General features: G+C 44.3%; 1 protein-coding gene across 3 annotated transcripts in view; it reads left to right on the top strand.

Annotated features, from left to right (window-relative positions):
- The window catches only part of LOC139574668 (beta-synuclein-like), a 30,587-nt gene extending 6,123 nt beyond the window's left edge, over positions 1-24,464 (top strand). Inside the window, exons 3-6 of one of the 3 annotated variants that reach the window (XM_071399445.1) lie at positions 14,847-14,876; positions 15,987-16,072; positions 19,327-19,410; positions 23,544-24,464. In XM_071399445.1, coding sequence (XP_071255546.1) covers positions 14,847-14,876; positions 15,987-16,072; positions 19,327-19,410; positions 23,544-23,570 — 227 coding nt within the window. In that variant the 3' untranslated portion in view covers positions 23,571-24,464. Of the gene's footprint in view, positions 1-14,846; positions 14,877-15,986; positions 16,073-19,326; positions 19,411-23,537 lie in introns of all 3 variants that reach the window. The other 2 variants (XM_071399444.1, XM_071399443.1) reach the window with 2 other exon arrangements.
- The last annotated feature ends 2,047 nt before the right edge of the window (positions 24,465-26,511 follow it).

Raw genomic sequence — 26,511 nt, 5'->3', positions numbered from 1 at the left:
TCAATATATGGGTCAATATATGGGTCAATATATAGTAGAAACATCTTTAGCAGTGATTACAGCTCTGAGTCGTTTTAGGTAAGTCTCATACGAGCTTTGCCCACCTGGATTGTGCAATATTTGTCCACTATTCTTAAAAAAATTCTTAAAACTCTTTCAAGGTGTTGGGGATCATGGCTAGACATCAATGTTCAAGTCTTGTCATAGATTTTCGATCAGATTTAGGTCAAAACTGTAATTTGGCCACTAAGGAACATTCACTGTCTTCTTGGTAAGCAACTCCAGTGTAGATATGGCTTTGTGTTGTAGGTTATTGTCCTGACGAAAGGTGAATTCCTCTCCCAGTGTCTGGTGTAAAGCAAACTGAAGCAGGTTTTCTTCTAGGATTTTGCCTGTGCTTAGCGCCATCCTGTTTCTTTTCATCCTGAAAAACTCCCCAGTCTTTGCCAATGTCAAGCATACCCATACCATGATGCAGCCACCACCATGCTTGAAAAATGTGTTGTGTTGGATTTGTCCCAAACATAACGTTTTGAATTTAGGCCAAAAACGACATGTCTCTGCCGTGTTTTTTTTGCAGAATTACTTTACTGCCTTGTTGCATAGTTTCATTATTCTTTTAACTCTGTCATTTAGGATGTTGTCGACCTCATCAATCTACACACAATACGTGGAGTTGTGAAGTCACTAAAACATCTCTAATCCATCCTCAGTTTAAAATCATCATGGTAACTACATCACTAAGCAGTTGTCCTTACAGTTCAGTTCAGAAGGAACTCAACAGGTGTAGACCTTACAGTGAAATGCTGAATACAACAGGTGTAGTAGACCTTACAGTGAAATGCTGAATACAACAGGTGTAGTTGACCTTACAGTGAAATGCTGAATACAACAGGTGTAGTAGACCTCACAGTGAAATGCTGAATACAACAGGTGTAGTTGACCTTACAGTGAAATGCTGAATACAACAGGTGTAGTTGACCTTACAGTGAAATGCTGAATACAACAGGTGTAGTAGACCTTACAGTGAAATGCTGAATACAACAGGTGTAGTTGACCTTACAGTGAAATGCTGAATACAACAGGTGTAGTAGACCTTACAGTGAAATGCTGAATACAACAGGTGTAGTTGACCTTACAGTGAAATGCTGAATACAACAGGTGTAGTAGACCTTACAGTGAAATGCTGAATACAACAGGTGTAGTAGACCTTACAGTGAAATGCTGAATACAACAGGTGTAGTAGACCTTACAGTGAAATGCTGAATACAACAGGTGTAGTAGACCTTACAGTGAAATGCTGAATACAACAGGTGTAGTAGACCTTACAGTGAAATGCTGAATACAACAGGTGTAGTAGACCTCACAGTGAAATGCTGAATACAACAGGTGTAGTAGACTTTACAGTGAAATGCTGAATACAACAGGTGTAGTAGACCTTACAGTGAAATGATGAATACAACAGGTGTAGTAGACCTTACAGTGAAATGCTGAATACAACAGGTGTAGTAGACCTTACAGTGAAATGCTGAATACAACAGGTGTAGTAGACCTTACAGTGAAATGCTGAATACAACAGGTGTAGTAGACCTTACAGTGAAATGCTGAATACAACAGGTGTAGTAGACCTCACAGTGAAATGCTGAATACAACAGGTGTAGTAGACTTTACAGTGAAATGCTGAATACAACAGGTGTAGTAGACCTTACAGTGAAATGATGAATACAACAGGTGTAGTAGACCTCACAGTGAAATGCTGAATACAACAGGTGTAGTAGACCTTACAGTGAAATGCTGAATACAACAGGTGTAGTAGACCTTACAGTGAAATGCTGAATACAACAGGTGTAGTAGACCTTACAGTGAAATGCTGAATACAACAGGTGTAGTAGACCTTACAGTGAAATGCTGAATACAACAGGTGTAGTAGACCTCACAGTGAAATGCTGAATACAACAGGTGTAGTAGACCTTACAGTGAAATGCTGAATACAACAGGTGTAGTAGACCTTACAGTGAAATGCTGAATACAACAGGTGTAGTAGACCTCACAGTGAAATGCTGAATACAACAGGTGTAGTAGACCTCACAGTGAAATGCTGAATACAACAGGTGTAGTAGACCTTACAGTGAAATGCTGAATACAACAGGTGTAGTAGACCTTACAGTGAAATGCTGAATACAACAGGTGTAGTAGACCTTACAGTGAAATGCTGAATACAACAGGTGTAGTAGACCTCACAGTGAAATGCTGAATACAACAGGTGTAGTAGACTTTACAGTGAAATGCTGAATACAACAGGTGTAGTAGACCTTACAGTGAAATGATGAATACAACAGGTGTAGTAGACCTTACAGTGAAATGCTGAATACAACAGGTGTAGTAGACCTTACAGTGAAATGCTGAATACAACAGGTGTAGTAGACCTTACAGTGAAATGCTGAATACAACAGGTGTAGTTGACCTTACAGTGAAATGCTGAATACAACAGGTGTAGTAGACCTTACAGTGAAATGCTGAATACAACAGGTGTAGTAGACCTTACAGTGAAATGCTGAATACAACAGGTGTAGTAGACCTTACAGTGAAATGCTGAATACAACAGGTGTAGTAGACCTTACAGTGAAATGCTGAATACAACAGGTGTAGTAGACCTTACAGTGAAATGCTGAATACAACAGGTGTAGTTGACCTTACAGTGAAATGCTGAATACAACAGGTGTAGTAGACCTTACAGTGAAATGCTGAATACAACAGGTGTAGTAGACCTTACAGTGAAATGCTGAATACAACAGGTGTAGTAGACCTTACAGTGAAATGCTGAATACAACAGGTGTAGTAGACCTTACAGTGAAATGCTGAATACAACAGGTGTAGTAGACCTTACAGTGAAATGCTGAATACAACAGGTGTAGTTGACCTTACAGTGAAATGCTGAATACAACAGGTGTAGTAGACCTTACAGTGAAATGCTGAATACAACAGGTGTAGTAGACCTTACAGTGAAATGCTGAATACAACAGGTGTAGTAGACCTTACAGTGAAATGCTGAATACAACAGGTGTAGTAGACCTTACAGTGAAATGCTGAATACAACAGGTGTAGTAGACCTTACAGTGAAATGCTGAATACAACAGGTGTAGTAGACCTTACAGTGAAATGCTGAATACAACAGGTGTAGTAGACCTCACAGTGAAATGCTGAATACAACAGGTGTAGTAGACCTTACAGTGAAATGCTGAATACAACAGGTGTAGATCTTACAGTGAAACGCTGAATACAACAGGTGTAGATCTTACAGTGAAATGCTGAATACAACAGGTGTAGTAGACCTTACAGTGAAATGCTGAATACAACAGGTGTAGTAGACCTTACAGTGAAATGCTGAATACAACAGGTGTAGATCTTACAGTGAAACGCTGAATACAACAGGTGTAGATCTTACAGTGAAATGCTGAATACAACAGGTGTAGATCTTACAGTGAAACGCTGACTACAACAGGTGTAGTAGACCTTACAGTGAAATGCTGAATACAACAGGTGTAGTAGACCTCACAGTGAAATGCTGAATACAACAGGTGTAGTAGACCTCACAGTGAAATGCTGAATACAACAGGTGTAGTAGACCTCACAGTGAAATGCTGAATACAACAGGTGTAGTAGACCTTACAGTGAAATGCTGAATACAACAGGTGTAGTAGATCTTACAGTGAAATGCTGAATACAACAGGTGTAGTAGACCTCACAGTGAAATGCTGAATACAACAGGTGTAGTAGACCTCAGTGAAATGCTGAATACAACAGGTGTAGTAGACCTTACAGTGAAACGCTGAATACAACAGGTGTAGTAGACCTTACAGTGAAATGCTGAATACAACAGGTGTAGTAGACCTCACAGTGAAATGCTGAATACAACAGGTGTAGTAGACCTCACAGTGAAACGCTGAATACAACAAGTGTAGTAGACCTCACAGTGAAACGCTGAATACAACAGGTGTAGTAGACCTCACAGTGAAACGCTGAATACAACAGGTGTAGTAGACCTTACAGTGAAATGCTGAATACAACAGGTGTAGTAGATCTTACAGTGAAATGCTGAATACAACAGGTGTAGTAGACCTCACAGTGAAATGCTGAATACAACAGGTGTAGTAGACCTCAGTGAAATGCTGAATACAACAGGTGTAGTAGACCTTACAGTGAAACGCTGAATACAACAGGTGTAGTAGACCTTACAGTGAAACGCTGAATACAACAGGTGTAGTAGACCTCACAGTGAAATGCTGAATACAACAGGTGTAGTAGACCTTACAGTGAAATGCTGAATACAACAGGTGTAGTAGACCTTACAGTGAAACGCTGAATACAACAGGTGTAGTAGACCTTACAGTGAAATGCTGAATACAACAGGTGTAGTAGACCTCACAGTGAAATGCTGAATACAACAGGTGTAGACCTCACAGTGAAACGCTGAATACAACAGGTGTAGTAGACCTTACAGTGAAATGCTGAATACAACAGGTGTAGTAGACCTCACAGTGAAATGCTGAATACAACAGGTGTAGTAGACCTCACAGTGAAACGCTGAATACAACAAGTGTAGTAGACCTCACAGTGAAACGCTGAATACAACAGGTGTAGTAGACCTCACAGTGAAACGCTGAATACAACAGGTGTAGTAGACCTCACAGTGAAACGCTGAATACAACAGGTGTAGTAGACCTTACAGTGAAACGCTGAATACAACAGGTGTAGTAGACCTTACAGTGAAACGCTGAATACAACAGGTGTAGTAGACCTTACAGTGAAACGCTGAATACAACAGGTGTAGTAGACCTCACAGTGAAATGCTGAATACAACAGGTGTAGTAGACCTTACAGTGAAATGCTGAATAGAACAGGTGTAGTAGACCTTACAGTGAAATGCTGAATACAACAGGTGTAGTAGACCTCACAGTGAAACGCTGAATACAACAGGTGTAGTAGACCTCACAGTGAAACGCTGAATACAACAGGTGTAGTAGACCTCACAGTGAAACGCTGAATACAACAGGTGTAGTAGACCTTACAGTGAAACGCTGAATACAACAGGTGTAGTAGACCTTACAGTGAAACGCTGAATACAACAGGTGTAGTAGACCTCACAGTGAAACGCTGAATACAACAGGTGTAGTAGACCTTACAGTGAAACGCTGAATACAACAGGTGTAGTAGACCTTACAGTGAAACGCTGAATACAACAGGTGTAGTAGACCTTACAGTGAAACGCTGAATACAACAGGTGTAGTAGACCTTACAGTGAAACGCTGAATACAACAGGTGTAGTAGACCTCACAGTGAAACGCTGAATACAACAGGTGTAGTAGACCTTACAGTGAAACGCTGAATACAACAGGTGTAGTAGACCTTACAGTGAAACGCTGAATACAACAGGTGTAGTAGACCTCACAGTGAAACGCTGAATACAACAGGTGTAGTAGACCTTACAGTGAAACGCTGAATACAACAGGTGTAGTAGACCTTACAGTGAAACGCTGAATACAACAGGTGTAGTAGACCTCACAGTGAAACGCTGAATACAACAGGTGTAGTAGACCTCACAGTGAAACGCTGAATACAACAGGTGTAGTAGACCTCACAGTGAAACGCTGAATACAACAGGTGTAGTAGACCTTACAGTGAAACGCTGAATACAACAGGTGTAGTAGACCTCACAGTGAAACGCTGAATACAACAGGTGTAGTAGACCTCACAGTGAAACGCTGAATACAACAGGTGTAGTAGACCTCACAGTGAAACGCTGAATACAACAGGTGTAGTAGACCTCACAGTGAAACGCTGAATACAACAGGTGTAGTAGACCTCACAGTGAAACGCTGAATACAACAGGTGTAGTAGACCTCACAGTGAAACGCTGAATACAACAGGTGTAGTAGACCTCACAGTGAAACGCTGAATACACGCCCTTTAACCACCCGTGCAGCAGTACAGATGTTGTATGCATGGAGGACAGAGGAAAAGGTCATTCAAAAATCATGTCAACACCTAATATTTCTCACAAAGTGAGTCCATATAACTTATTATGTGATTTGTTAAGCCACATTTGACTTCTGAGCTAATTTAGGAAATATATCAGTAATTTAATTTGTAAAAAAATGTTAAATTTATTTTCACTTTGATACTAGAGAGTATTTTGTCTTTATCAATGACCAAGAATTACAATTAAATCTATTTCAAACCCACCTGAATAATGCAACAAAATGTGAAAGAAGTCATTAGATACAGTCATTATATACAGTCATTATATACAGTAGGCCCTGTATCTTCCTGTCTTTCTTTAGAAAATCAAGGTCGCGTTCAGTAGGGAACATCGTAGCAAACGTTTTGCAATGGAAAGTAACAATATGTGTTTATTTTTACTCTATTTAAAAACATTTTCCACCTACTGAACAGGACCATGGGCTGTAATGGTACAGAGGTCGTCGAACCTGACCTGCACGGGGCAGGGGAGAGGGGGGAGCGAGGAGGGGTGAGAGGATGGAGGAGAGGGGTAGAGGTAGAGGGTAGGTATTGGAGATAGGGGTTAGGCAGGAGGGGTGAGAGGATGGAGGAGAGGGTTAGAGGTAGAGGTAGAGGGTAGGTATTGGAGATAGGGGTTAGGCAGGAGGGGTGAGAGGATGGAGGATGGAGGATGGAGGAGGAGGAAGGGGGGAGGTACTGAACCAAGGGTGAGAGGAGGAGGGGTGAGGAATTGGACCAAGAGGTGAGGAGAGGGGGGAGGTAGATGGGAGGGGGGAGCTATGGGTGAAGACAGCAGGCCATCGTGCCTTATGTCAATGTATTAGGTGTATTGTATGGTGACAGCTTGTGAGTCAGGGACACAGTGAGAAGCTGTCTCCAGGGGACCAGAGGGACAATTACAGGGCTTTATGTTGTCTTCTATAACGCTAACTAATTAGCTGCTAACAGAGATGTGCATAGAATGTGCATAGAATGTGCATAGAATGTGCATAGAATAGGTTCTATTTGCAGTATGTATAGAGTATACAGGTATACATGTATAGAGAATGTTACAGATGTATAGACTACCTGTGTGTGATGTTAATTATGATATGTACAGTACAGTATGTATATAATGGACGCCAGAAGTCAGAGCCCAGATACAGATGGATCTATAGCAGTGATGTCAAACATCCGGCCCACGAGGGAGTCCAATCCGGCCCGGGGAGGTATCTGAAACAATATACTGAAAAATGACTAAAAAACAAATTGAAACTGTGTAGAAATGTCTAATGTACATACATTCATACCGTTTCTTGACCGCTGTCCAGCGCGCTAATAATCACCCGAATGAAGGAATGGGTAGGCGAGAATGTGATTGGTGAAGGACGGGTGAATAGAGAAGTCGATAGGTCGACGGACCACTTTTGACAGCTGCTGTTGTAGACGGACTAGCCAGCTTAGCAGACTGCCTAGAGAGAAGAGGGGAGGGGAGGCGAAGGGGAGGGGGAAGAGAGTGGAGCGGGAGGGGGAGGGAAGGTTAGAGATCTTAATGGAGCTACCCACCTCTAAAAGTACAGACATTTGAACATGCTGTTCCATGGTTGTAGAAATGGAGAAAATTATGTTATTCAATGCAACTTACTTTAGCTATTATTCTAACGCTCCTCAGTTTCATACCTTTCATGACAAGTGGCCATTATCGTTTTTCCTTCCCAGCAGAAAAACAAGAGCGTACAGCAGAGTGGAATGAGAAAACCATAGTACACCTCATTATATCGTCTTCCAGGACTTCTCTTTAGTGTACAGTACACTTCTCTGTCTCTCTCTCTGTCTCTCTCTCTGTCTCTCTCTCTGTCTCTCTCTCTGTCTCTCTCTGTCTCTCTCTGTCTCTCTCTGTCTCTGTCTCTCTCTCTCTCTGTCTCTCTCTCTCTGTCTCTCTCTCTCTCTCTCTCGCTCTCTCTCTCTCCCCCACCTCTCTGTTTAGGTGCTCTTCTTTTGCAAGAGGCTATCCTTCATCACCCAACTCTGTTAGTGGTCCCCAGGGAGCAGTAAGGGAAGTTGTCACAGTGCAGCAGATAGACAGGGGACAGTAAGGGAAGTTGTCACAGTGCAGCAGATAGACAGGGGACAGTACGGGATGTTATCACAGGGCAGCAGATAGACAGGGGCAGTAAGGGATGTTATCACAGGGCAGCAGATAGACAGGGGGTTATCACAGGGCAGCAGATAGACAGGGGATAGTAAGGGATGTTATCACAGGGCAGCAGATAGACAGGGGACAGTACGGGATGTTATCACAGGGCAGCAGATAGACAGGGGGTTATCACAGGGCAGCAGATAGACAGGGGCAGTAAGGGATGTTATCACAGGGCAGCAGATAGACAGGGGGCAGTAAGCGATGTTATCACAGGGCAGCAGATAGACAGGGGATAGTAAGGGATGTTATCACAGGGCAGCAGATAGACAGGGGCAGTAAGGGATGTTATCACAGGGCAGCAGATAGACAGGGGGTTATCACAGGGCAGCAGATAGACAGGGGGCAGTACGGGATGTTATCACAGGGCAGCAGATAGACAGGGGGCAGTAAGGGAAGTTATCACAGGGCAGCAGATAGACAGGGGACAGTAAGGGGTGTTATCACAGGGCAGCAGATAGACAGGGGCAGTATGGGATGTTATCACAGGGCAGCAGATAGACAGGGGATAGTAAGGGATGTTATCACAGGGCAGCAGATAGACAGGGGACAGTAAGGGGTGTTATCACAGGGCAGCAGATAGACAGGGGGCAGTAAGGGATGTTATCACAGGGCAGCAGATAGACAGGGGGCAGTACGGGATGTTATCACAGGGCAGCAGATAGACAGGGACAGTAAGGGATGTTATCACAGGGCAGCAGATAGACAGGGGCAGTAAGGGATGTTATCACAGGGCAGCAGACAGGCTGATGAGGGAGACTAATCAGAGCTAGAGGTCTTTACAACCCTTCAGATAGCTGGTGGGGTTGTGGTGTTCCTGTAGTGAATGAGGCCTGTCAAAACCCTAGAAATTACATCCCAAATTGCACCCTATTCCCTATTTAGTGCACTACTTTTGACCAGGTGTGGCACCCTATTCCCTATTTAGTGCACTACTTTTGACCAGGTGTGGCACCCTATTCCCTATTTAGTGCACTACTTTTGACCAGGGTTGTCACCCTATTCCTTATTTAGAGCGTTACTTTTGACCATGGTTGGCACCCTATTCCCTATTTAGTGCACTACTTTTGACCAGGGCCCATAGGACTCTGATGAAAAGTAGTGCATTTTTTTTAGGGAATAATGTGGCATTTGGCATGAGCCAACGAGTTTGTTTGGTCATTGTGGTTTTCAACCAATCAAAGAGTATTCTAAATGACATCACATGCAGTAATTCCACGGCAGCCATGTTAGTAAACACCCTCCAGAGAAATATGGACCGTTCTGAAACCGTTCCACACACCTTAGTGAATTTTTCATCCAAATAATGTATCGTGGAAGGAATGGATAAAACAGACTGCTCAGAGGCTTCAGTTTTCTACCTCTAGAATGAGAATGAATGTATTCTACCTTACTCCAGATGGCTCCTAGTTCTGATGGCTCCTAGCTCTGATGGCTCCTAGCTCTGATGGCTCCTAGCTCTGATGGCTCCTAGCTCTGATGGCTCCTAGCTCTGATGGCTCCTAGCTCTGATGGCTCCTAGTTCTGATGGCTCCTAGCTCTGATGGCTCCTAGCCCTGATGGTTCCTAGTTCTGATGGCGCCTAGCTCTGATGGCTCCTAGCTCTGATGGCTCCTAGTTCTGATGGCTCCTAGCCCTGATGGCTCCTAGCTCTGATGGCTCCTAGCTCTGATGGCTCCTAGCTCTGATGGCTCCTAGCTCTGATGGCTCCTAGCTCTGATGGCTCCTAGTTCTGATGGCTCCTAGTTCTGATGGCTCCTAGCTCTGATGGCTCCTAGCTCTGATGGCTCCTAGCTCTGATGGCTCCTAGCTCTGATGGCTCCTAGTTCTGATGGCTCCTAGCTCTGATGGCTCCTAGCCCTGATGGTTCCTAGTTCTGATGGCTCCTAGCTCTGATGGCTCCTAGCTCTGATGGCTCCTAGTTCTGATGGCTCCTAGCCCTGATGGCTCCTAGCTCTGATGGCTCCTAGCCCTGATGGTTCCTAGTTCTGATGGCTCCTAGCTCTGATGGCTCCTAGCTCTGATGGCTCCTAGTTCTGATGGCTCCTAGCTCTGATGGCTCCTAGCTCTGATGGCTCCTAGCTCTGATGGCTCCTAGCTCTGATGGCTCCTAGCTCTGATGGTTCCTAGCTCTGATGGCTCCTAGCTCTGATGGCTCCTAGCTCTGATGGCTCCTAGCTCTGATGGTTCCTAGCTCTGATGGCTCCTAGCTCTGATGGCTCCTAGCTCTGATGGCTCCTAGCTCTGATGGCTCCTAGTTCTGATGGCTCCTAGCTCTGATGGCTCCTAGCTCTGATGGTTCCTAGCTCTGATGGCTCCTAGTTCTGATGGCTCCTAGCTCTGATGGCTCCTAGCCCTGATGGTTCCTAGTTCTGATGGCTCCTAGCTCTGATGGCTCCTAGCTCTGATGGCTCCTAGTTCTGATGGCTCCTAGCCCTGATGGTTCCTAGTTCTGATGGCTCCAAGCTCTGATGGCTCCTAGCTCTGATGGCTCCTAGCTCTGATGGCTCCTAGCTCTGATGGCTCCTAGCTCTGATGGCTCCTAGCTCTGATGGCTCCTAGCTCTGATGGCTCCTAGTTCTGATGGCTCCTAGCTCTGATGGCTCCTAGCTCTGATGGTTCCTAGCTCTGATGGCTCCTAGTTCTGATGGCTCCTAGCTCTGATGGCTCCTAGCCCTGATGGTTCCTAGTTCTGATGGCTCCTAGCTCTGATGGCTCCTAGCTCTGATGGCTCCTAGTTCTGATGGCTCCTAGCCCTGATGGCTCCTAGCTCTGATGGCTCCAAGCTCTGATGGCTCCTAGCTCTGATGGCTCCTAGTTCTGATGGCTCCTAGTTCTGATGTCTCTTGGCTCTGATGGCTCCTAGCTCTGATGGCTCCTAGTTCTGATGGCTCCTAGTTCTGATGGCTCCTAGCTCTGATGGCTCCTAGCTCTGATGGCTCCTAGTTTTGATTGTTCCTAGTTCTGATGGCTCCTAGCTCTGATGGCTCCTAGCTCTGATGGCTCCTAGCTCTGATGGCTCCTAGCCCTGGTGGCTCCTAGTTCTGATGGCTCCTAGCTCTGATGGCTCCTAGCTCTGATGGCTCCTAGCCATGATGGCTCCTAGCTCTGATGGCTCCTAGCCCTGATGGCTCCTAGCTCTGATGGCTCCTAGCTCTGATGGCTCCTAGCCCTGATGGCTCCTAGCTCTGATGGCTCCTAGCCATGATGGCTCCTAGCTCTGATGGCTCCTAGCCCTGATGGCTCCTAGCTCTGATGGCTCCTAGCTCTGATGGCTCCTAGTTCTGATGGCTCCTAGCTCTCATGGCTCCTAGCCCTGATGGCTCCTAGCTCTGATGGCTCCTAGTTCTGATGGCTCCTAGCTCTCATGGCTCCTAACCCTGATGGCTCCTAGCTCTCATGGCTCCTAGTTCTGATGGCTCCTAGCTCTCATGGCTCCTAGCCCTGATGGCTCCTAGCTCTGATGGCTCCTAGTTCTGATGGCTCCTAGCTCTGATGGCTCCTAGCTCTGATGGCTCCTAGCTCTGATGGCTCCTAGTTCTCATGGCTCCTAGCTCTGATGGCTCCTAGCCCTGATGGCTCCTAGCCCTGATGGCTCCTAGTTCTCACGGCTCCTAGCTCTGATGGCTCCTAGTTCTGATGGCTCCTAGTTCTGATGGCTCCTAGCCCTGATGGCTCCTAGTTCTCATGGCTCCTAGCCCTGATGGCTCCTAGTTCTGATGGCTCCTAGTTCTGATGGCTCCTAGCTCTGATGGCTCCTAGCTCTGATGGCTCCTAGTTCTGATGGCTCCTAGCTCTGATGGCTCCTAGCTCTGATGGCTCCTAGCTCTGATGGCTCCTAGTTCTGATGGCTCCTAGTTCTGATGGCTCCTAGCTCTGATGGCTCCTAGCTCCGATGGCCCCTAGCTCTGATGGCTCCTAGCTCTGGTGGCTCCTAGTTCTGATGGCTCCTAGCTCTGATGGTTCCTAGCTCTGATGGCTCCTAGTTCTGATTGCTCCTAGCTCTGATGGCTCCTAGCTCTGATGGCTCCTAGCTCTGATGGCTCCTAGCTCTGATGGCTCCTAGCTCTGATGGCTCCTAGTTCTGATGGCTCCTAGCTCTGATGGCTCCTAGCTCTGATGGCTCCTAGCTATGATGGCTCCTAGCTCTGATGGCTCCTAGCTCTGATGGCTCCTAGCCCTGATGGCTCCTAACTCTGATCGCTCCTAGCTCTGATGGCTCCTAGCTCTGATGGCTCCTAGTTCTGATGGCTCCTAGCTCTGATGGCTCCTAGCTCTGATGGCTCCTAGCCCTGATGGCTCCTAGCCCTGATGGCTCCTAGCTCTGATGGCTCCAAGCTCTGATGGCTCCTAGCTCTGATGGCTCCTAGTTCTGATGGCTCCTAGCTCTGATGGCTCCTAGTTCTGATGGCTCCTAGCTCTGATGGCTCCTAGCTCTGATGGCTCCTAGCTCTGATGGCTCCTAGTTCTGATGGCTCCTAGCTCTGATGGCTCCTAGTTCTGATGGCTCCTAGCTCTGATGGCTCCTAGCTCTGATGGCTCCTAGCTCTGATGGCTCCTAGTTCTCATGGCTCCTAGCTCTGATGGCTCCTAGCCCTGATGGCTCCTAGCCCTGATGGCTCCTAGTTCTCATGGCTCCTAGCTCTGATGGCTCCTAGTTCTGATGGCTCCTAGTTCTGATGGCTCCTAGCCCTGATGGCTCCTAGTTCTCATGGCTCCTAGCTCTGATGGCTCCTAGTTCTGATGGCTCCTAGTTCTGATGGCTCCTAGCTTTGATGGCTCCTAGCTCTGATGGCTCCTAGCTATGATGGCTCCTAGTTCTGATGGCTCCTAGCTCTGATGGCTCCTAGCTCTGATGGCTCCTAGCTCTGATGGCTCCTAGTTCTGATGGCTCCTAGTTCTGATGGCTCCTAGCTCTGATGGCTCCTAGCTCTGATGGCCCCTAGCTCTGATGGCTCCTAGCTCTGATGGCTCCTAGTTCTGATGGCTCCTAGCTCTGATGGTTCCTAGCTCTGATGGCTCCTAGCTCTGATGGCTCCTAGCTCTGATGGCTCCTAGCTCTGATGGCTCCTAGTTCTGATGGCTCCTAGCTCTGATGGCTCCTAGCTCTGATGGCTCCTAGCTCTGATGGCTCCTAGCTCTGATGGCTCCTAGTTCTGATGGCTCCTAGCTCTGATGGCTCCTAGTGCTGATGGCTCTTAGCTCTGATGGCTCCTAGCTCTGATGGCTCCTAGCTCTGATGGCTCCTAGCTCTGATGGCTCCTAGCTCTGATGGCTCCTAGTTCTGATGGCTCCTAGCTCTGATGGCTCCTAGCTCTGATGGCTCCTAGCTCTGATGGCTCCTAGCTCTGAAGTTAACCCAAACTCTCTCTCTACATCACGACTCTGGGTGCTCTTCGCTCAGCTCATCCTCGTCACTAGAGCACCGTCACTCATCTGTCTGTCTGTCTGGTCTCTGACTGACTGGTCTGTCTGTCTGTCTAGTAAAGCATTAGAGGTTTGTTTATACGGTAATGCCTCATTTACTGTATGTGCAGTAGGAATATGAGGAATATGCTGGTAACTCTATTGAGAGTGATACTTATCATTATGTATGGCAATGTAGGATTGGAAGGTAGTAAAACATGATGTTTGATAATGGAGGGATAATGTAATATTTTTATGTACTAAGACATGATGTGTGATAATGGAGGGATAATGTAATATTTGTATGTACTAAGACATGATGTGTGATAATGGAAGGATAATGTAATATTTTTATGTACTAAGACATGATGTGTGATAGTGGAGGGATAATGTAGCATGTTAATGTAGTAAAACATGATGTGTGATAATGGAGGGATAATGTAATATTCTAATGTAGTAACACATGATGTGTGATAATGGAGGGATAATGTAGAATTTTTATGTAGTAAGACATGATGTGTGATAATGGAGGGATAATGTAATATTTTTATGTACTAAGACATGATGTGTAATAATGGAGGGATAATGTAGCATTTTAATGTAGTAACACATGATGTGTGATAATGGGGGGATAATGTAGTATTTTAATGTAGTAACACATGATGTGTGATAATGGAGGGATAGTGTAATATTTTTATGTACTAAGACATGATGTGTGATAATGGAGGGATAATGTAGCATTTTAATGTAGTAAAACATGATGTGTGATAATGGATGGATAATGTAGCATTTTAATGTAGTAACACATGATGTGTGATAGTGGAGGGATAATGTAGTAACACATTATGTGTGATAATGGAGGGATAATGTAACATTTTTATGTACTAAGACATGATGTGTAATAATGGAGGGATAATGTAGCATTTTAATGTAGTAACACATGATGTGTGATAATGGGGGGATAATGTAGTATTTTAATGTAGTAACACATGATGTGTGATAATGGAGGGATAGTGTAATATTTTTATGTACTAAGACATGATGTGTGATAATGGAGGGATAATGTAGCATTTTAATGTAGTAAAACATGATGTGTGATAATGGATGGATAATGTAGCATTTTAATGTAGTAACACATGATGTGTGATAGTGGAGGGATAATGTAGTAACACATTATGTGTGATAATGGAGGGATAATGTAATATTTTAATGTAGTAACATTTGTATTTTTCTCTCTTTTCAGGCACCAAGGCCAAAGATGGTGTTGGTTCAGGTAAGTGTACTGTTGAGTCTCTGGTTCAAACAGTGACATCAGTGTTACCAGTATCACAACAGCAAGATACTTAGTCTCAAGTTTCAATCAAGTTAGCCTGGATCAGAAAACAAGTTTGACCTGCTTCTGGTGCACAAACCAAACAGGATTAGACTGGTAAAGACATAACGCCTTCGAGTCAAACTAGGACAACAAACCAAACAGGATTAGACTGGTAAAGATACAGTATAAAACGCCTTAGAGTCAAACTAGGACAACAAACGAAACAGGATTAGACTGGTAAAGATATAACACCTTCGAGTCAAACTAGGACAACAAACCAAACAGGATTAGACTGGTAAAGATATAACGCCTTCGAGTCAAACTAGGAAAACAAACCAAACAGGATTAGACTGGTAAAGATACAGTATAAAACGCCTTCGAGTCAAACTAGGAAAACAAACGAAACAGGATTAGACTGGTAAAGATACACCTTCGAGTCAAACTAGGACAACAAACCAAACAGGATTAGACTGGTAAAGATATAACGCCTTCGAGTCAAACTAGGACAACAAACCAAACAGGATTAGACTGGTAAAGATATAACGCCTTCGAGTCAAACTAGGAAAACAAACCAAACAGGATTAGACTGGTAAAGATACACCTTCGAGTCAAACTAGGACAACAAACGAAACAGGATTAGACTGGTAAAGATACACCTTCAAGTCAAACTAGGACAACAAACGAAACAGGATTAGACTGGTAAAGATATTACGCCTTAGAGTGAAACTAGGACAACAAACCAAACAGGATTAGACTGGTAAAGATATAACTCCTTAGAGTCAAACTAGGACAACAAACGAAACAGGATTAGACTGGTAAAGATATTACGCCTTAGAGTCAAACTAGGACAACAAACGAAACAGGATTAGACTGGTAAAGATATTACGCCTTAGAGTCAAACTAGGACAACAAACCAAACAGGATTAGACTGGTAAAGACATAACGCCTTCGAGACTAATGTACTAGAGAACAAAAACATCAGGGGATGTGCTGTGTATGTGCATGTGTGTTAATGTGTGTGTGCGTTTGATGTGTGTGTTAATAATGTGTCTGTGTGTGATGTTGCAGCGAAGGACCTTGCTGGTGGAGCCATGGGGAACATCGCTGCTGCCACCGGCCTGGGGAAGAAGGACGAGTTCCCATCTGACATGAACGTACGACTAACACACACACACACACACCCCGCAAACACACACACCTCAAACACACACACCCCGCAAACACACACACCTCAAACACACACACCCCGCAAACACACACACATGCAAACACACGCACCGCAAACACACGGCACACACACACACACACACACACACACACACACACACACACACACACACACACACACACACACACACACACACACACACACACACACACACACACACACACACACACACACACACACAGACACACGGCACACATCACCAGCCCCTATATTACTATAGACTATCACCAGCCCCTATATCACTATAGAATATCACCAGCCCCTATATCACTATAGACTATCACCAGCCCCTATATCACTATAGACTATCACCAGCCACTATATCACTAGTATATAGACTATCACCAGCCACTATATCACTATAGACTATCACCAGCCCCTATATCACTATAGACTATCACCAGCCCCTATATCACTATAGACTATCACCAGCCACTATATCACTATAGACTATCACCAGCCCCTATATCACTATAGCCTATCACCAGCCCCTATATCAGTATAGACTATCACCAGCCCCTATATCACTATAGACTATCACCAGCCCCTATATCACTATAGACTATCACAAGCCCCTATATCACTAGTATATAGACTATCACCAGCCACTATATCACTATAGACTATCACCAGCCCCTATATCAGTATAGACTATCACCAGCCCCTATATCACTATAGACTATCACCAGCCCCTATATCACTATAGACTATCACAAGCCCCTATATCACTAGTATATAGACTATCACCAGCCCCTATATCACTATAGACTATCACCAGCCCCTATATCACTATAGACTATCACCAGCCCCTATATCACTATAGACTATCACCAGCCCCTATATCACTATAGAAAATCACAAGCCCCTATATCACTAGTATATAGACTATCACCAGCCACTATATCACTATAGACTATCACCAGCCACTATATTACTATAGACTATCACCAGCCACTATATTACTATAGACTATCACCAGCCTCTATATCACTATAGACTATCACCAGCCACTATATCACTAGTATATAGACTATCACCAGCCACTATATCACTATAGACTATAAACAGCCCCTATATCACTATAGAATATCACCTTCCCCTATATCACTATAGACTATCACCAGCCACTATATTACTATAGACTATCACCAGCCCCTATATCACTATAGACTATCACCAGCCACTATATTACTATAGACTATCACCAGCCACTATATCACTATAGACTATCACCAGCCCCTATATCACTATAGACTATCACCAGCCCCTATATCACTATAGACTATCACCAGCCACTATATTACTATAGACTATCACCAGCCACTATATTACTATAGACTATCACCAGCCCCTATATCACTATAGACTATCACCAGCCCCTATATCACTATAGACTATCACCAGCCCCTATATCACTATAGACTATCACCAGCCCTATATCACTATAGACTATCACCAGCCCCTATATTACTATAGACTATCAACAGCCCCTATATCACTATAGACTATCACCAGCCCCTATATCACTATAGACTATCACCAGCCCCTATATCACTATAGACTATCACCAGCCCCTATATCACTATAGACTATCACCAGCCCTATATCACTATAGACTATCACCAGCCCCTATATTACTATAGACTATCAACAGCCCCTATATCACTATAGACTATCACCAGCCTCTATATCACTATAGACTATCACCAGCCACTATATCACTAGTATATAGACTATCACCAGCCCCTATATTACTATAGACTATCAACAGCCCCTATATCACTATAGACTATCACCAGCCCCTATATCACTATAGACTATCACCAGCCCCTATATCACTATAGATTATCACCAGCCCCTATATTACTATAGACTATCACCAGCCCCTATATCACTATAGACTATCACCAGCCCCTATATCACTATAGACTATCACCAGCCCCTATATTACTATAGACTATCACCAGCCCCTATATTACTATAGACTATCAACAGCCCCTATATCACTATAGACTATCACCAGCCCCTATATCACTATAGACTATCACCAGCCCCTATATCACTATAGACTATCACCAGCCCCTATATCACTATAGACTATCACCAGCCCTATATCACTATAGACTATCACCAGCCCCTATATTACTATAGACTATCAACAGCCCCTATATTACTATAGACTATCACCAGCCCCTATATCACTATAGACTATCACCAGCCCCTATATTACTATAGACTATCACCAGCCCCTATATCACTATAGACTATCACCAGCCCCTATATCACTATAGACTATCACCAGCCCTATATCACTATAGACTATCACCAGCCCCTATATTACTATAGACTATCAACAGCCCCTATATTACTATAGACTATCACCAGCCCCTATATCACTATAGACTATCACCAGCCCCTATATTACTATAGACTATCACCAGCCCCTATATCACTATAGACTATCACCAGCCTCTATATCACTATAGACTATCACCAGCCACTATATCACTAGTATATAGACTATCACCAGCCCCTATATTACTATAGACTATCAACAGCCCCTATATCACTATAGACTATCACCAGCCCCTATATCACTATAGACTATCACCAGCCCCTATATTACTATAGACTATCACCAGCCCCTATATCACTATAGACTATCACCAGCCCCTTTATCACTATAGACGTTTTTTTTCTTCTCACCTTTATTTAACCAGGTAGGCCAGTTGAGAACAAGTTCTCATTTACAGCTGCGACCTGGCCAAGATAAAGCAAAGCAATGATTCAGTGTTGCTTGCCTCGAAACGAGCATAGAAGTAGTTTAGCTCGTCTGGTAGGCTCGTGTCACTAAGCAGCTCTCGGCTGTGCTTCCCTTCGTAGTCCGTATTATCACATTATCATCAAGAGTCCAAAGTACTTACACTGTGTTTCCTGCCCTGGACTATCTCTCTCTAACAGTTCACTAACACTTTATTTAATTATTTGTAAAATGAAAAGTAGTTTTTTGGTGTGTTCGTTTTGTTTTACAATTGTCTGTCTGTGTGTGTGTGTGTGTGTGTGTGTGTGTGTGTGTGTGTGTGTGTGTGTGTGTGTGTGTGTGTGTGTGTGTGTGTGTGTGTGTGTGTGTGTGTGTGTGTGTGTGTGTGTGTGTGTGTGTGTGTGTGTGTGTATCCACAGCCTGAGGAGTATGGGCAGGAGGCCATGGAAGGAGAGCCACAGGGAGATCAGCAGGAGGGAGAGACATATGATGAGAACCAGCAGGTAATAGGGACACACACACACACACACACACACACACACACACACACACACACACACACACACACACACACACACACACACACACACACACGCACACTAGAGCCATGAATTTTAAGCCCGAGCCCTACCGAGGCGTGATTGCTTCTGCCAATTTTAAGGCCCTGCCCAAAACCCAAAATATTTGAGTAAATCCACTCGCTCCCTGCGCTCAGCTCGCTCTGTGTGCTCTCTGCTCATGGCGCTCTCAGTCTGTGAGTATCCATAGCAACGGCTCCCCTTGGGCTGCTCGATGAAGAGGCAGGAGAGAGCAGTGAGCTGTGAGCTACTTTTCATCACTCTAAAATCAAGGAACATGATTATTTTCTGTGAAATAATCTTCTTTCTGCGAAGCACTTCTGACACCATGCTATGATCTTAGTCAGACAAGATTTGACTGTACTGATCAGCGGAGCACGAGCGAATGAGCTTCAAAATATTAGTGATGAATTTAGTGATACCCGAGCCCTAACCCGATGTATAATATCCGGGCCCTGTCGGGCTTGGGTCGGGTAAGCAGAGCCCTAACGCACACAATCTCATGCACACACTCTCATGCACACACGCACGCACGCACGCACCCACGCACGCACGCACGCACACACACACACACACACACACACACACACATAGTGTCAGGGGTAATGTGTTACAACAGTAAATCGTTACATAATAACATTACTTTTATGCGTAATGGAGTGATACAGCTCGTTACTGCCTTTAAATATTGCCATATTATTACCGTTACATTTTCTAGTAACGGACCCGGTACTTTCAGAAAACCTTGTTTCCGTGATCCAATCTCCACTCGTGTCCTCATTTAGTTATCAAGCGAGAGCGGAGAAAAAACAGTTTGGAGAATGTGATGACAGCCGTCCATAATAATGGAAAAAAGGCGCACCTCTGATCTTTGCTGTGATAGGGATTTAGCACTTTTGGGACGACTTTTGGGACTAAGTTGGCGCTTGGTCTCTCTCAATAGGTTTAGACGTGAGAGACTTTTAAAATATTTTGTATACAGTGACAGTCAAAAGTTTGGACCTAAGGTATTCATTCCAGGGTTTTTCTTAATTTTTTGACTATTTTATACATTGTAAAATAATAGTGAAAACAAACTATGAAACTACACGTATGGAATCATGTAGTAAACAAAAAAGTGTTAAAGAAATCAAAATATATTTTATATTTGAGATTCTTCAAAGTAGCCACCCTTTGCCTTGATGACAGCTTTGCACACTCTGTCACATGCCAGATAGACAGGCGGGCACAACCCCTCCAATATTGTGTGTGTGTGTGTGTGTGTGTGTGTGTGTGTGTGTGTGTGTGTGTGTGTGTGTGTGTGTGTGTGTGTGTGTGTGTGTGTGTGTGTGTGTGTGTGTGTGTGTGTGTGTGTGTGATTGTGAGTGTGAGTGTGAGTGTGTGAGTGTGTGTGTGTCTCAGTGGTTGAGACAGATGGTTATTTTGGGAAGGCAGCTCTCAAGGACAAAACAAACTGTCCTGAATGGATTCATTTGTCAAGGGCAAAAAAACACAGAGTACCGAATCGATTCATCTGGAACCTGAGAATAGGCAGGGAACCAATGACGAATCAAAGAATCATCTGGAACCTGAGAATCAGCAGGGAACCAATGACGAATCAAAGATTCATCTGGAACCTGAGAATCAGCAGGGAACCAATGACGAATCAAAGAATCATCTGGAACCTGAGAATCAGCAGGGAACCAATGACGAATCAAAGAATCTCAAAGGAGTCATCTTAAACGAACGGTTCAGAACCAATTCAGTGGTTTATTAACTGTGATGTTCTTCTGCCCTACATAAATATTTGATCGTACAAATCAATTACAGAAAAAAATACTACATTAAACTCTTTTCTGTTTAATGCAAATGATTCCTGCAATATTAAACTGTAAAATATCATGAAGGATAGGGATGAATGTCTGTATTCCTCCCTATCCTTCCTCATCCTTCCTCATCGCTCTCTATTTCTCCCTTTTCCAGCTCAGTCTTTATCTCCATCCTTGTCTCTCCCTCCTCTTTCTCTCTCACCCTCCACCATCCCCCTATTGCTCTCGCCTCCTCCCCCTTCTCCTCCGTCTCCACATCTCTCTCTCTCCCTCCCTCCCTCCCTCCCTCCCTCCCTCCCTCCCTCCCTCCCTCCCTCCCTCCCTCCCTCCCTCCCTCCCTCCCTCCCTCCCTCCCTCCCTCTCTCTCTCTCTCTCTCTCTCTCAGCGTGCTATCTCTAGCTGAACGGGGTGTGGTGGTGATGACGTCAGAGTTGCAATGCATTATGGGGTAGTGTCAGAGGATTCCCTGCGTTTCTGTAAACAACATGGAGCCTTTCTGTACAGCTGATCTGCCTGAGGAGGAGGAGGAGGAGGAGGAGGAAGAGGAGGAGGGAGGGCGACTCCAGTCCTCGTGAGCCTGATTGGTGTCACAGTTTTCCCTCAGCACCCAACTAACACACCTGACTCCAATAATCACCTAATCATCAACTTCAGTTTAGAATATCATTTGATTAATCAGCTGTGTTTGCTAGAGATGGAGAAAAATGGTGACACCAACCAGGCCCTCGAGGACTGGAATTGCCCACCCCTGATCTACATACAGTAGTCACAGTCAGGATGTGGATGTAACGTGTGTCCCATCTATAACCACACAGTCTTTTCCATAGATAAATGACTTCAAGGCATCACTATATGAGTACCAGTGTCTGTTACCATGGAGATGTTAGAGCTAGTTCGCTAATGAGAGGACGCTACTAATACGTCTGTTCTCTACTGTGTCCTTGGAGCAGCTCGTATCGTATACGTTAGCTAGTGCTGCCCTCTGGTGGATAAATTGAAGTATTGACACTGGACTGAAGCTGTTAATATTGTGGGGTGGGGGGTCGACCGGGACTCGAACCCGGCTCCGGTCGAAGATCTTGAGGAGAATGCTAGATGTTGTGTTAAGGTCGCTCTGACGTTGTACTTCGTTATACTGTAGTGTGATGATCATTTTTCCTGACGGGTTAAAAAGAGGACATTGTGTCCTTATTGCCAGGTTGTCTTCATGTCATTCGTCTGGTTAGATCCCTCTGGGTCAGAGTTTATCTGATGAGATCCAACAAATCAACTTAATGTCTGTTTCTTCCATTGTTCTGCTTATGTGAACTCTGCGTCTCTTTCTCCTCTCTATTTAAATACTGTCTCCCTCTCTCTGAGCTCTCTCTCTATTTAAATACTGTCTCCCTCTCTCTGAGCTCTGTCTCTCTCTCCTCTTTATTTAAATACTGTCTCCCTCTCTCTGAGCTCTGTCTCTCTCTCTATTTAAATACTGTCTCCCTCTCGGAGCTCTGTCTCTCTCTCTATTTAAATACTGTCTCCCTCTCTCTGAGCTCTGTCTCTCTCTCCTCTCTATTTAAATACTGTCTCCCTCTCTCTGAGCTCTGTCTCTCTCTCCTCTCTATTTAAATACTGTCTCCCTCTCTGAGCTCTGTCTCTCTCTCTATTTAAATACTGTCTCCCTCTCTCTGAGCTCTGTCTCTCTCTCTATTTAAATACTGTCTCCCTCTCTCTGAGCTCTGTCTCTCTCTCCTCTCTATTTAAATACTGTCTCCCTCTCTCTGAGCTCTGTCTCGCTCTCCTCTCTATTTAAATACTGTCTCCCTCTCTCTGAGCTCTGTCTCTCTCTCTATTTAAATACTGTCTCCCTCTCTCTGAGCTCTGTCTCTCTCTCTATTTAAATACTGTCTCCCTCTCTCTGAGCTCTCTCTCTATTTAAATACTGTCTCCCTCTCTCTGAGCTCTGTCTCTCTCTCCTCTCTATTTAAATACTGTCTCCCTCTCTCTGAGCTCTGTCTCTCTCTCCTCTCTATTTAAATACTGTCTCCCTCTCTCTGAGCTCTGTCTCTCTCTCTATTTAAATACTGTCTCCCTCTCTCTGAGCTCTGTCTCTCTCTCCTCTCTATTTAAATACTGTCTCACTTGCAACTGAGCTCTGTCTCTCTCTCTATTTAAATACTGTCTCCCTCTCTCTGAGCTCTGTCTCTCTCTCTATTTAAATACTGTCTCCCTCTCTGAGCTCTGTCTCTCTCTCTTCTCTCCAAGGAGCAGGGCCACGACTACGAACAAGAAGCATAAAACCATCATTCCAAGTCTCCATCCAACCAGCAGCACAATTTATTACAACAAAAAGGACAAACGATGAAAGTACCACAATAATACAAATCTAATCCTGTTACACAAAAAACCACAAACAAGCATTCCACCTGAGAAAAATGTTCTTCCTTCGTCTTCAAGACGAATCTTTTATGATAATCGATGCTATATTGTAAATGTCATGTTACTGCTGTAATGTGTTGGGTCGTGTAGTTGTTCCTTGAAGTGTAGAAGCCGCCAGCAGTCTCGAGTCTCGTTTCCTTGATTCCCTCCCAATGGAACGAGACCACGGACCAGGCCTATGGCTTGTGACCGTAGAAATACAATCCAATAGAACAGGCCTACCCCATTCAAGATTGGACTCTATTTCTATGTGTGTGACTCTTTGTGTGTTTCTCTATTTATAAATGTGAGATAATAATAATAGGTGTATTTTTCTCATCTTCCAAAATCGATGTTGGGAGCGAAAGAGAATTATAAATCCGGTTGTAAACAGATATGACTACTACCAATAATATTCTCTACGTGTGTACAATGCCTGTTTGTGGGTTCTCTTTTGAATTTACTTTTGAAGCAAGTTTTTATTTATTTAATGTTTTTTAAGTAAGAGTTTTATACATTGTATCTTTATAGTTGCTTGTGAAATCATTCCGGTGGAACTATCTGTTAGAAAATGGACAAACTACATGTTTTTGTGTGTGTTTGTGTGTACTGAAGATTTTAACAAGTTAAAGTCAATATATTACGTCTTGAAATCATAATGGTTGTCAGATCAATATGTGCTTTAAAGTGCAGGACTTGTCAATATAAAGGTTTATGTGTCAAAGCAGACAAACTAACACACCTTCTGTAAATAAAAAAGTGAGAAACAAGAAACCAAGTGTCAGTTGTTTATTAGAATGTTCAATGTTCAAACCAGGAAGTACAGACCTCTGAAACACACACTGTCTGTCTGTCTGTCTGTCTGTCTGTCTGTCTGTCTGTCTGTCTGTCTGTCTGTCTGTCTGTCTGTCTGTCTGTCTGTCTGTCTGTCTGTCTGTCTGATCAGTCAGTCTCTCTCTCTCTCTGCATGGTGTGACTCTGGGTGTCTGTGCCTCTGTGATAACAGACAGACCAACAGACTGTTTAGAATCTGCTGAGGTGTCTGTGTAATCTAGACTGTGTAGTGAGGTGGGCCCTGTTATAGCTGGGATGTCTGTGTAATCTAGGCTGTGTAGTGAGGTGGGCCCTGTTATAGCTGGGATGTCTGTGTAATCTAGACTGTGTAGTGAGATGGGCCCTGTTATAGCTGAGGTGTCTGTGTAATCTAGGCTGTGTAGTGAGGTGGGCCCTGTTATAGCTGGGATGTCTGTGTAATCTAGGCTGTGTAGTGAGGTGGGCCCTGTTATAGCTGGGATGTCTGTGTAATCTAGACTGTGTAGTGAGGTGGGCCCTGTTATAGCTGGGATGTCTGTGTAATCTAGACTGTGTAGTGAGGTGGGCCCTGTTATAGCTGGGATGTCTGTGTAATCTAGACTGTGTAGTGAGGTGGGCCCTGTTATAGCTGGGATGTCTGTGTAATCTAGACTGTGTAGTGAGGTGGGCCCTGTTATAGCTGGGATATCTGTGTAATCTAGGCTGTGTAGTGAGGTGGGCCCTGTTATAGCTGGGATATCTGTGTAATCTAGGCTGTGTAGTGAGGTGGGCCCTGTTATAGCTGAGGTGTCTGTGTAATCTAGGCTGTGTAGTGAGGTGGGCCCTGTTATAGCTGAGGTGTCTGTGTAATCTAGGCTGTGTAGTGAGGTGGGCCCTGTTATAGCTGGGATGTCTGTGTAATCTAGGCTGTGTAGTGAGGTGGGCCCTGTTATAGCTGGGATGTCTGTGTAATCTAGGCTGTGTAGTGAGGTGGGCCCTGTTATAGCTGGGATGTCTGTGTAATCTAGACTGTGTAGTGAGGTGGGCCCTGTTATAGCTGGGATGTCTGTGTAATCTAGACTGTGTAGTGAGGTGGGCCCTGTTATAGCTGGGATGTCTGTGTAATCTAGACTGTGTAGTGAGGTGGGCCCTGTTATAGCTGGGATGTCTGTGTAATCTAGACTGTGTAGTGAGATGGGCCCTGTTATAGCTGAGGTGTCTGTGTAATCTAGACTGTGTAGTGAGGTGGGCCCTGTTATAGCTGGGATGTCTGTGTAATCTAGACTGTGTAGTGAGGTGGGCCCTGTTATAGCTGGGATGTCTGTGTAATCTAGACTGTGTAGTGAGGTGGGCCCTGTTATAGCTGGGATGTCTGTGTAATCTAGACTGTGTAGTGAGGTGGGCCCTGTTATAGCTGAGGTGTCTGTGTAATCTAGACTGTGTAGTGAGATGGGCCCTGTTATAGCTGGGATGTCTGTGTAATCTAGGCTGTGTAGTGAGATGGGCCCTGTTATAGCTGAGGTGTCTGTGTAATCTAGACTGTGTAGTGAGATGGGCCCTGTTATAGCTGAGGTGTCTGTGTAATCTAGGCTGTGTGTTGAGATGGGCCCTGTTATAGCTGAGGTGTCTGTGTAATCTAGGCTGTGTAGTGAGATGGGCCCTGTTATTTATTTATTTATTTATTTTATTTCACCTTTATTTAACCAGGTAGGCTAGTTGAGAACAAGTTCTCATTTACAATTGCGACCTGGCCAAGATAAAGCACAGCAGTTCGACACATACAACAACACATAGTTACACATGGAGTAAAACAAACATACAGTCAATAATACAGTGAAAAATAAGTCTATATACAATGTGAGCAAGTGAGGTGAGATAAGGGAGGTGAAGGCAAACAAAATATATATATAAATAAATAAAAATATAAAAAGGCCATGGTGGCGAAGTAAATACAATATAGCAAGTAAAAAAACACTGGAATGGTTGGTTTGCAGTGGAAGAATGTGCAAAGTAGAGATAGAAATAATGG

This window comes from Salvelinus alpinus, chromosome 4 (genome assembly GCF_045679555.1).
Source record: "Salvelinus alpinus chromosome 4, SLU_Salpinus.1, whole genome shotgun sequence".
Classification (NCBI taxonomy): Eukaryota; Metazoa; Chordata; class Actinopteri; order Salmoniformes; family Salmonidae; genus Salvelinus; species Salvelinus alpinus.
The sequence above is the reverse complement of the archived record's forward strand: the minus strand, read 5'-3'. Positions and strand labels throughout refer to the sequence as shown.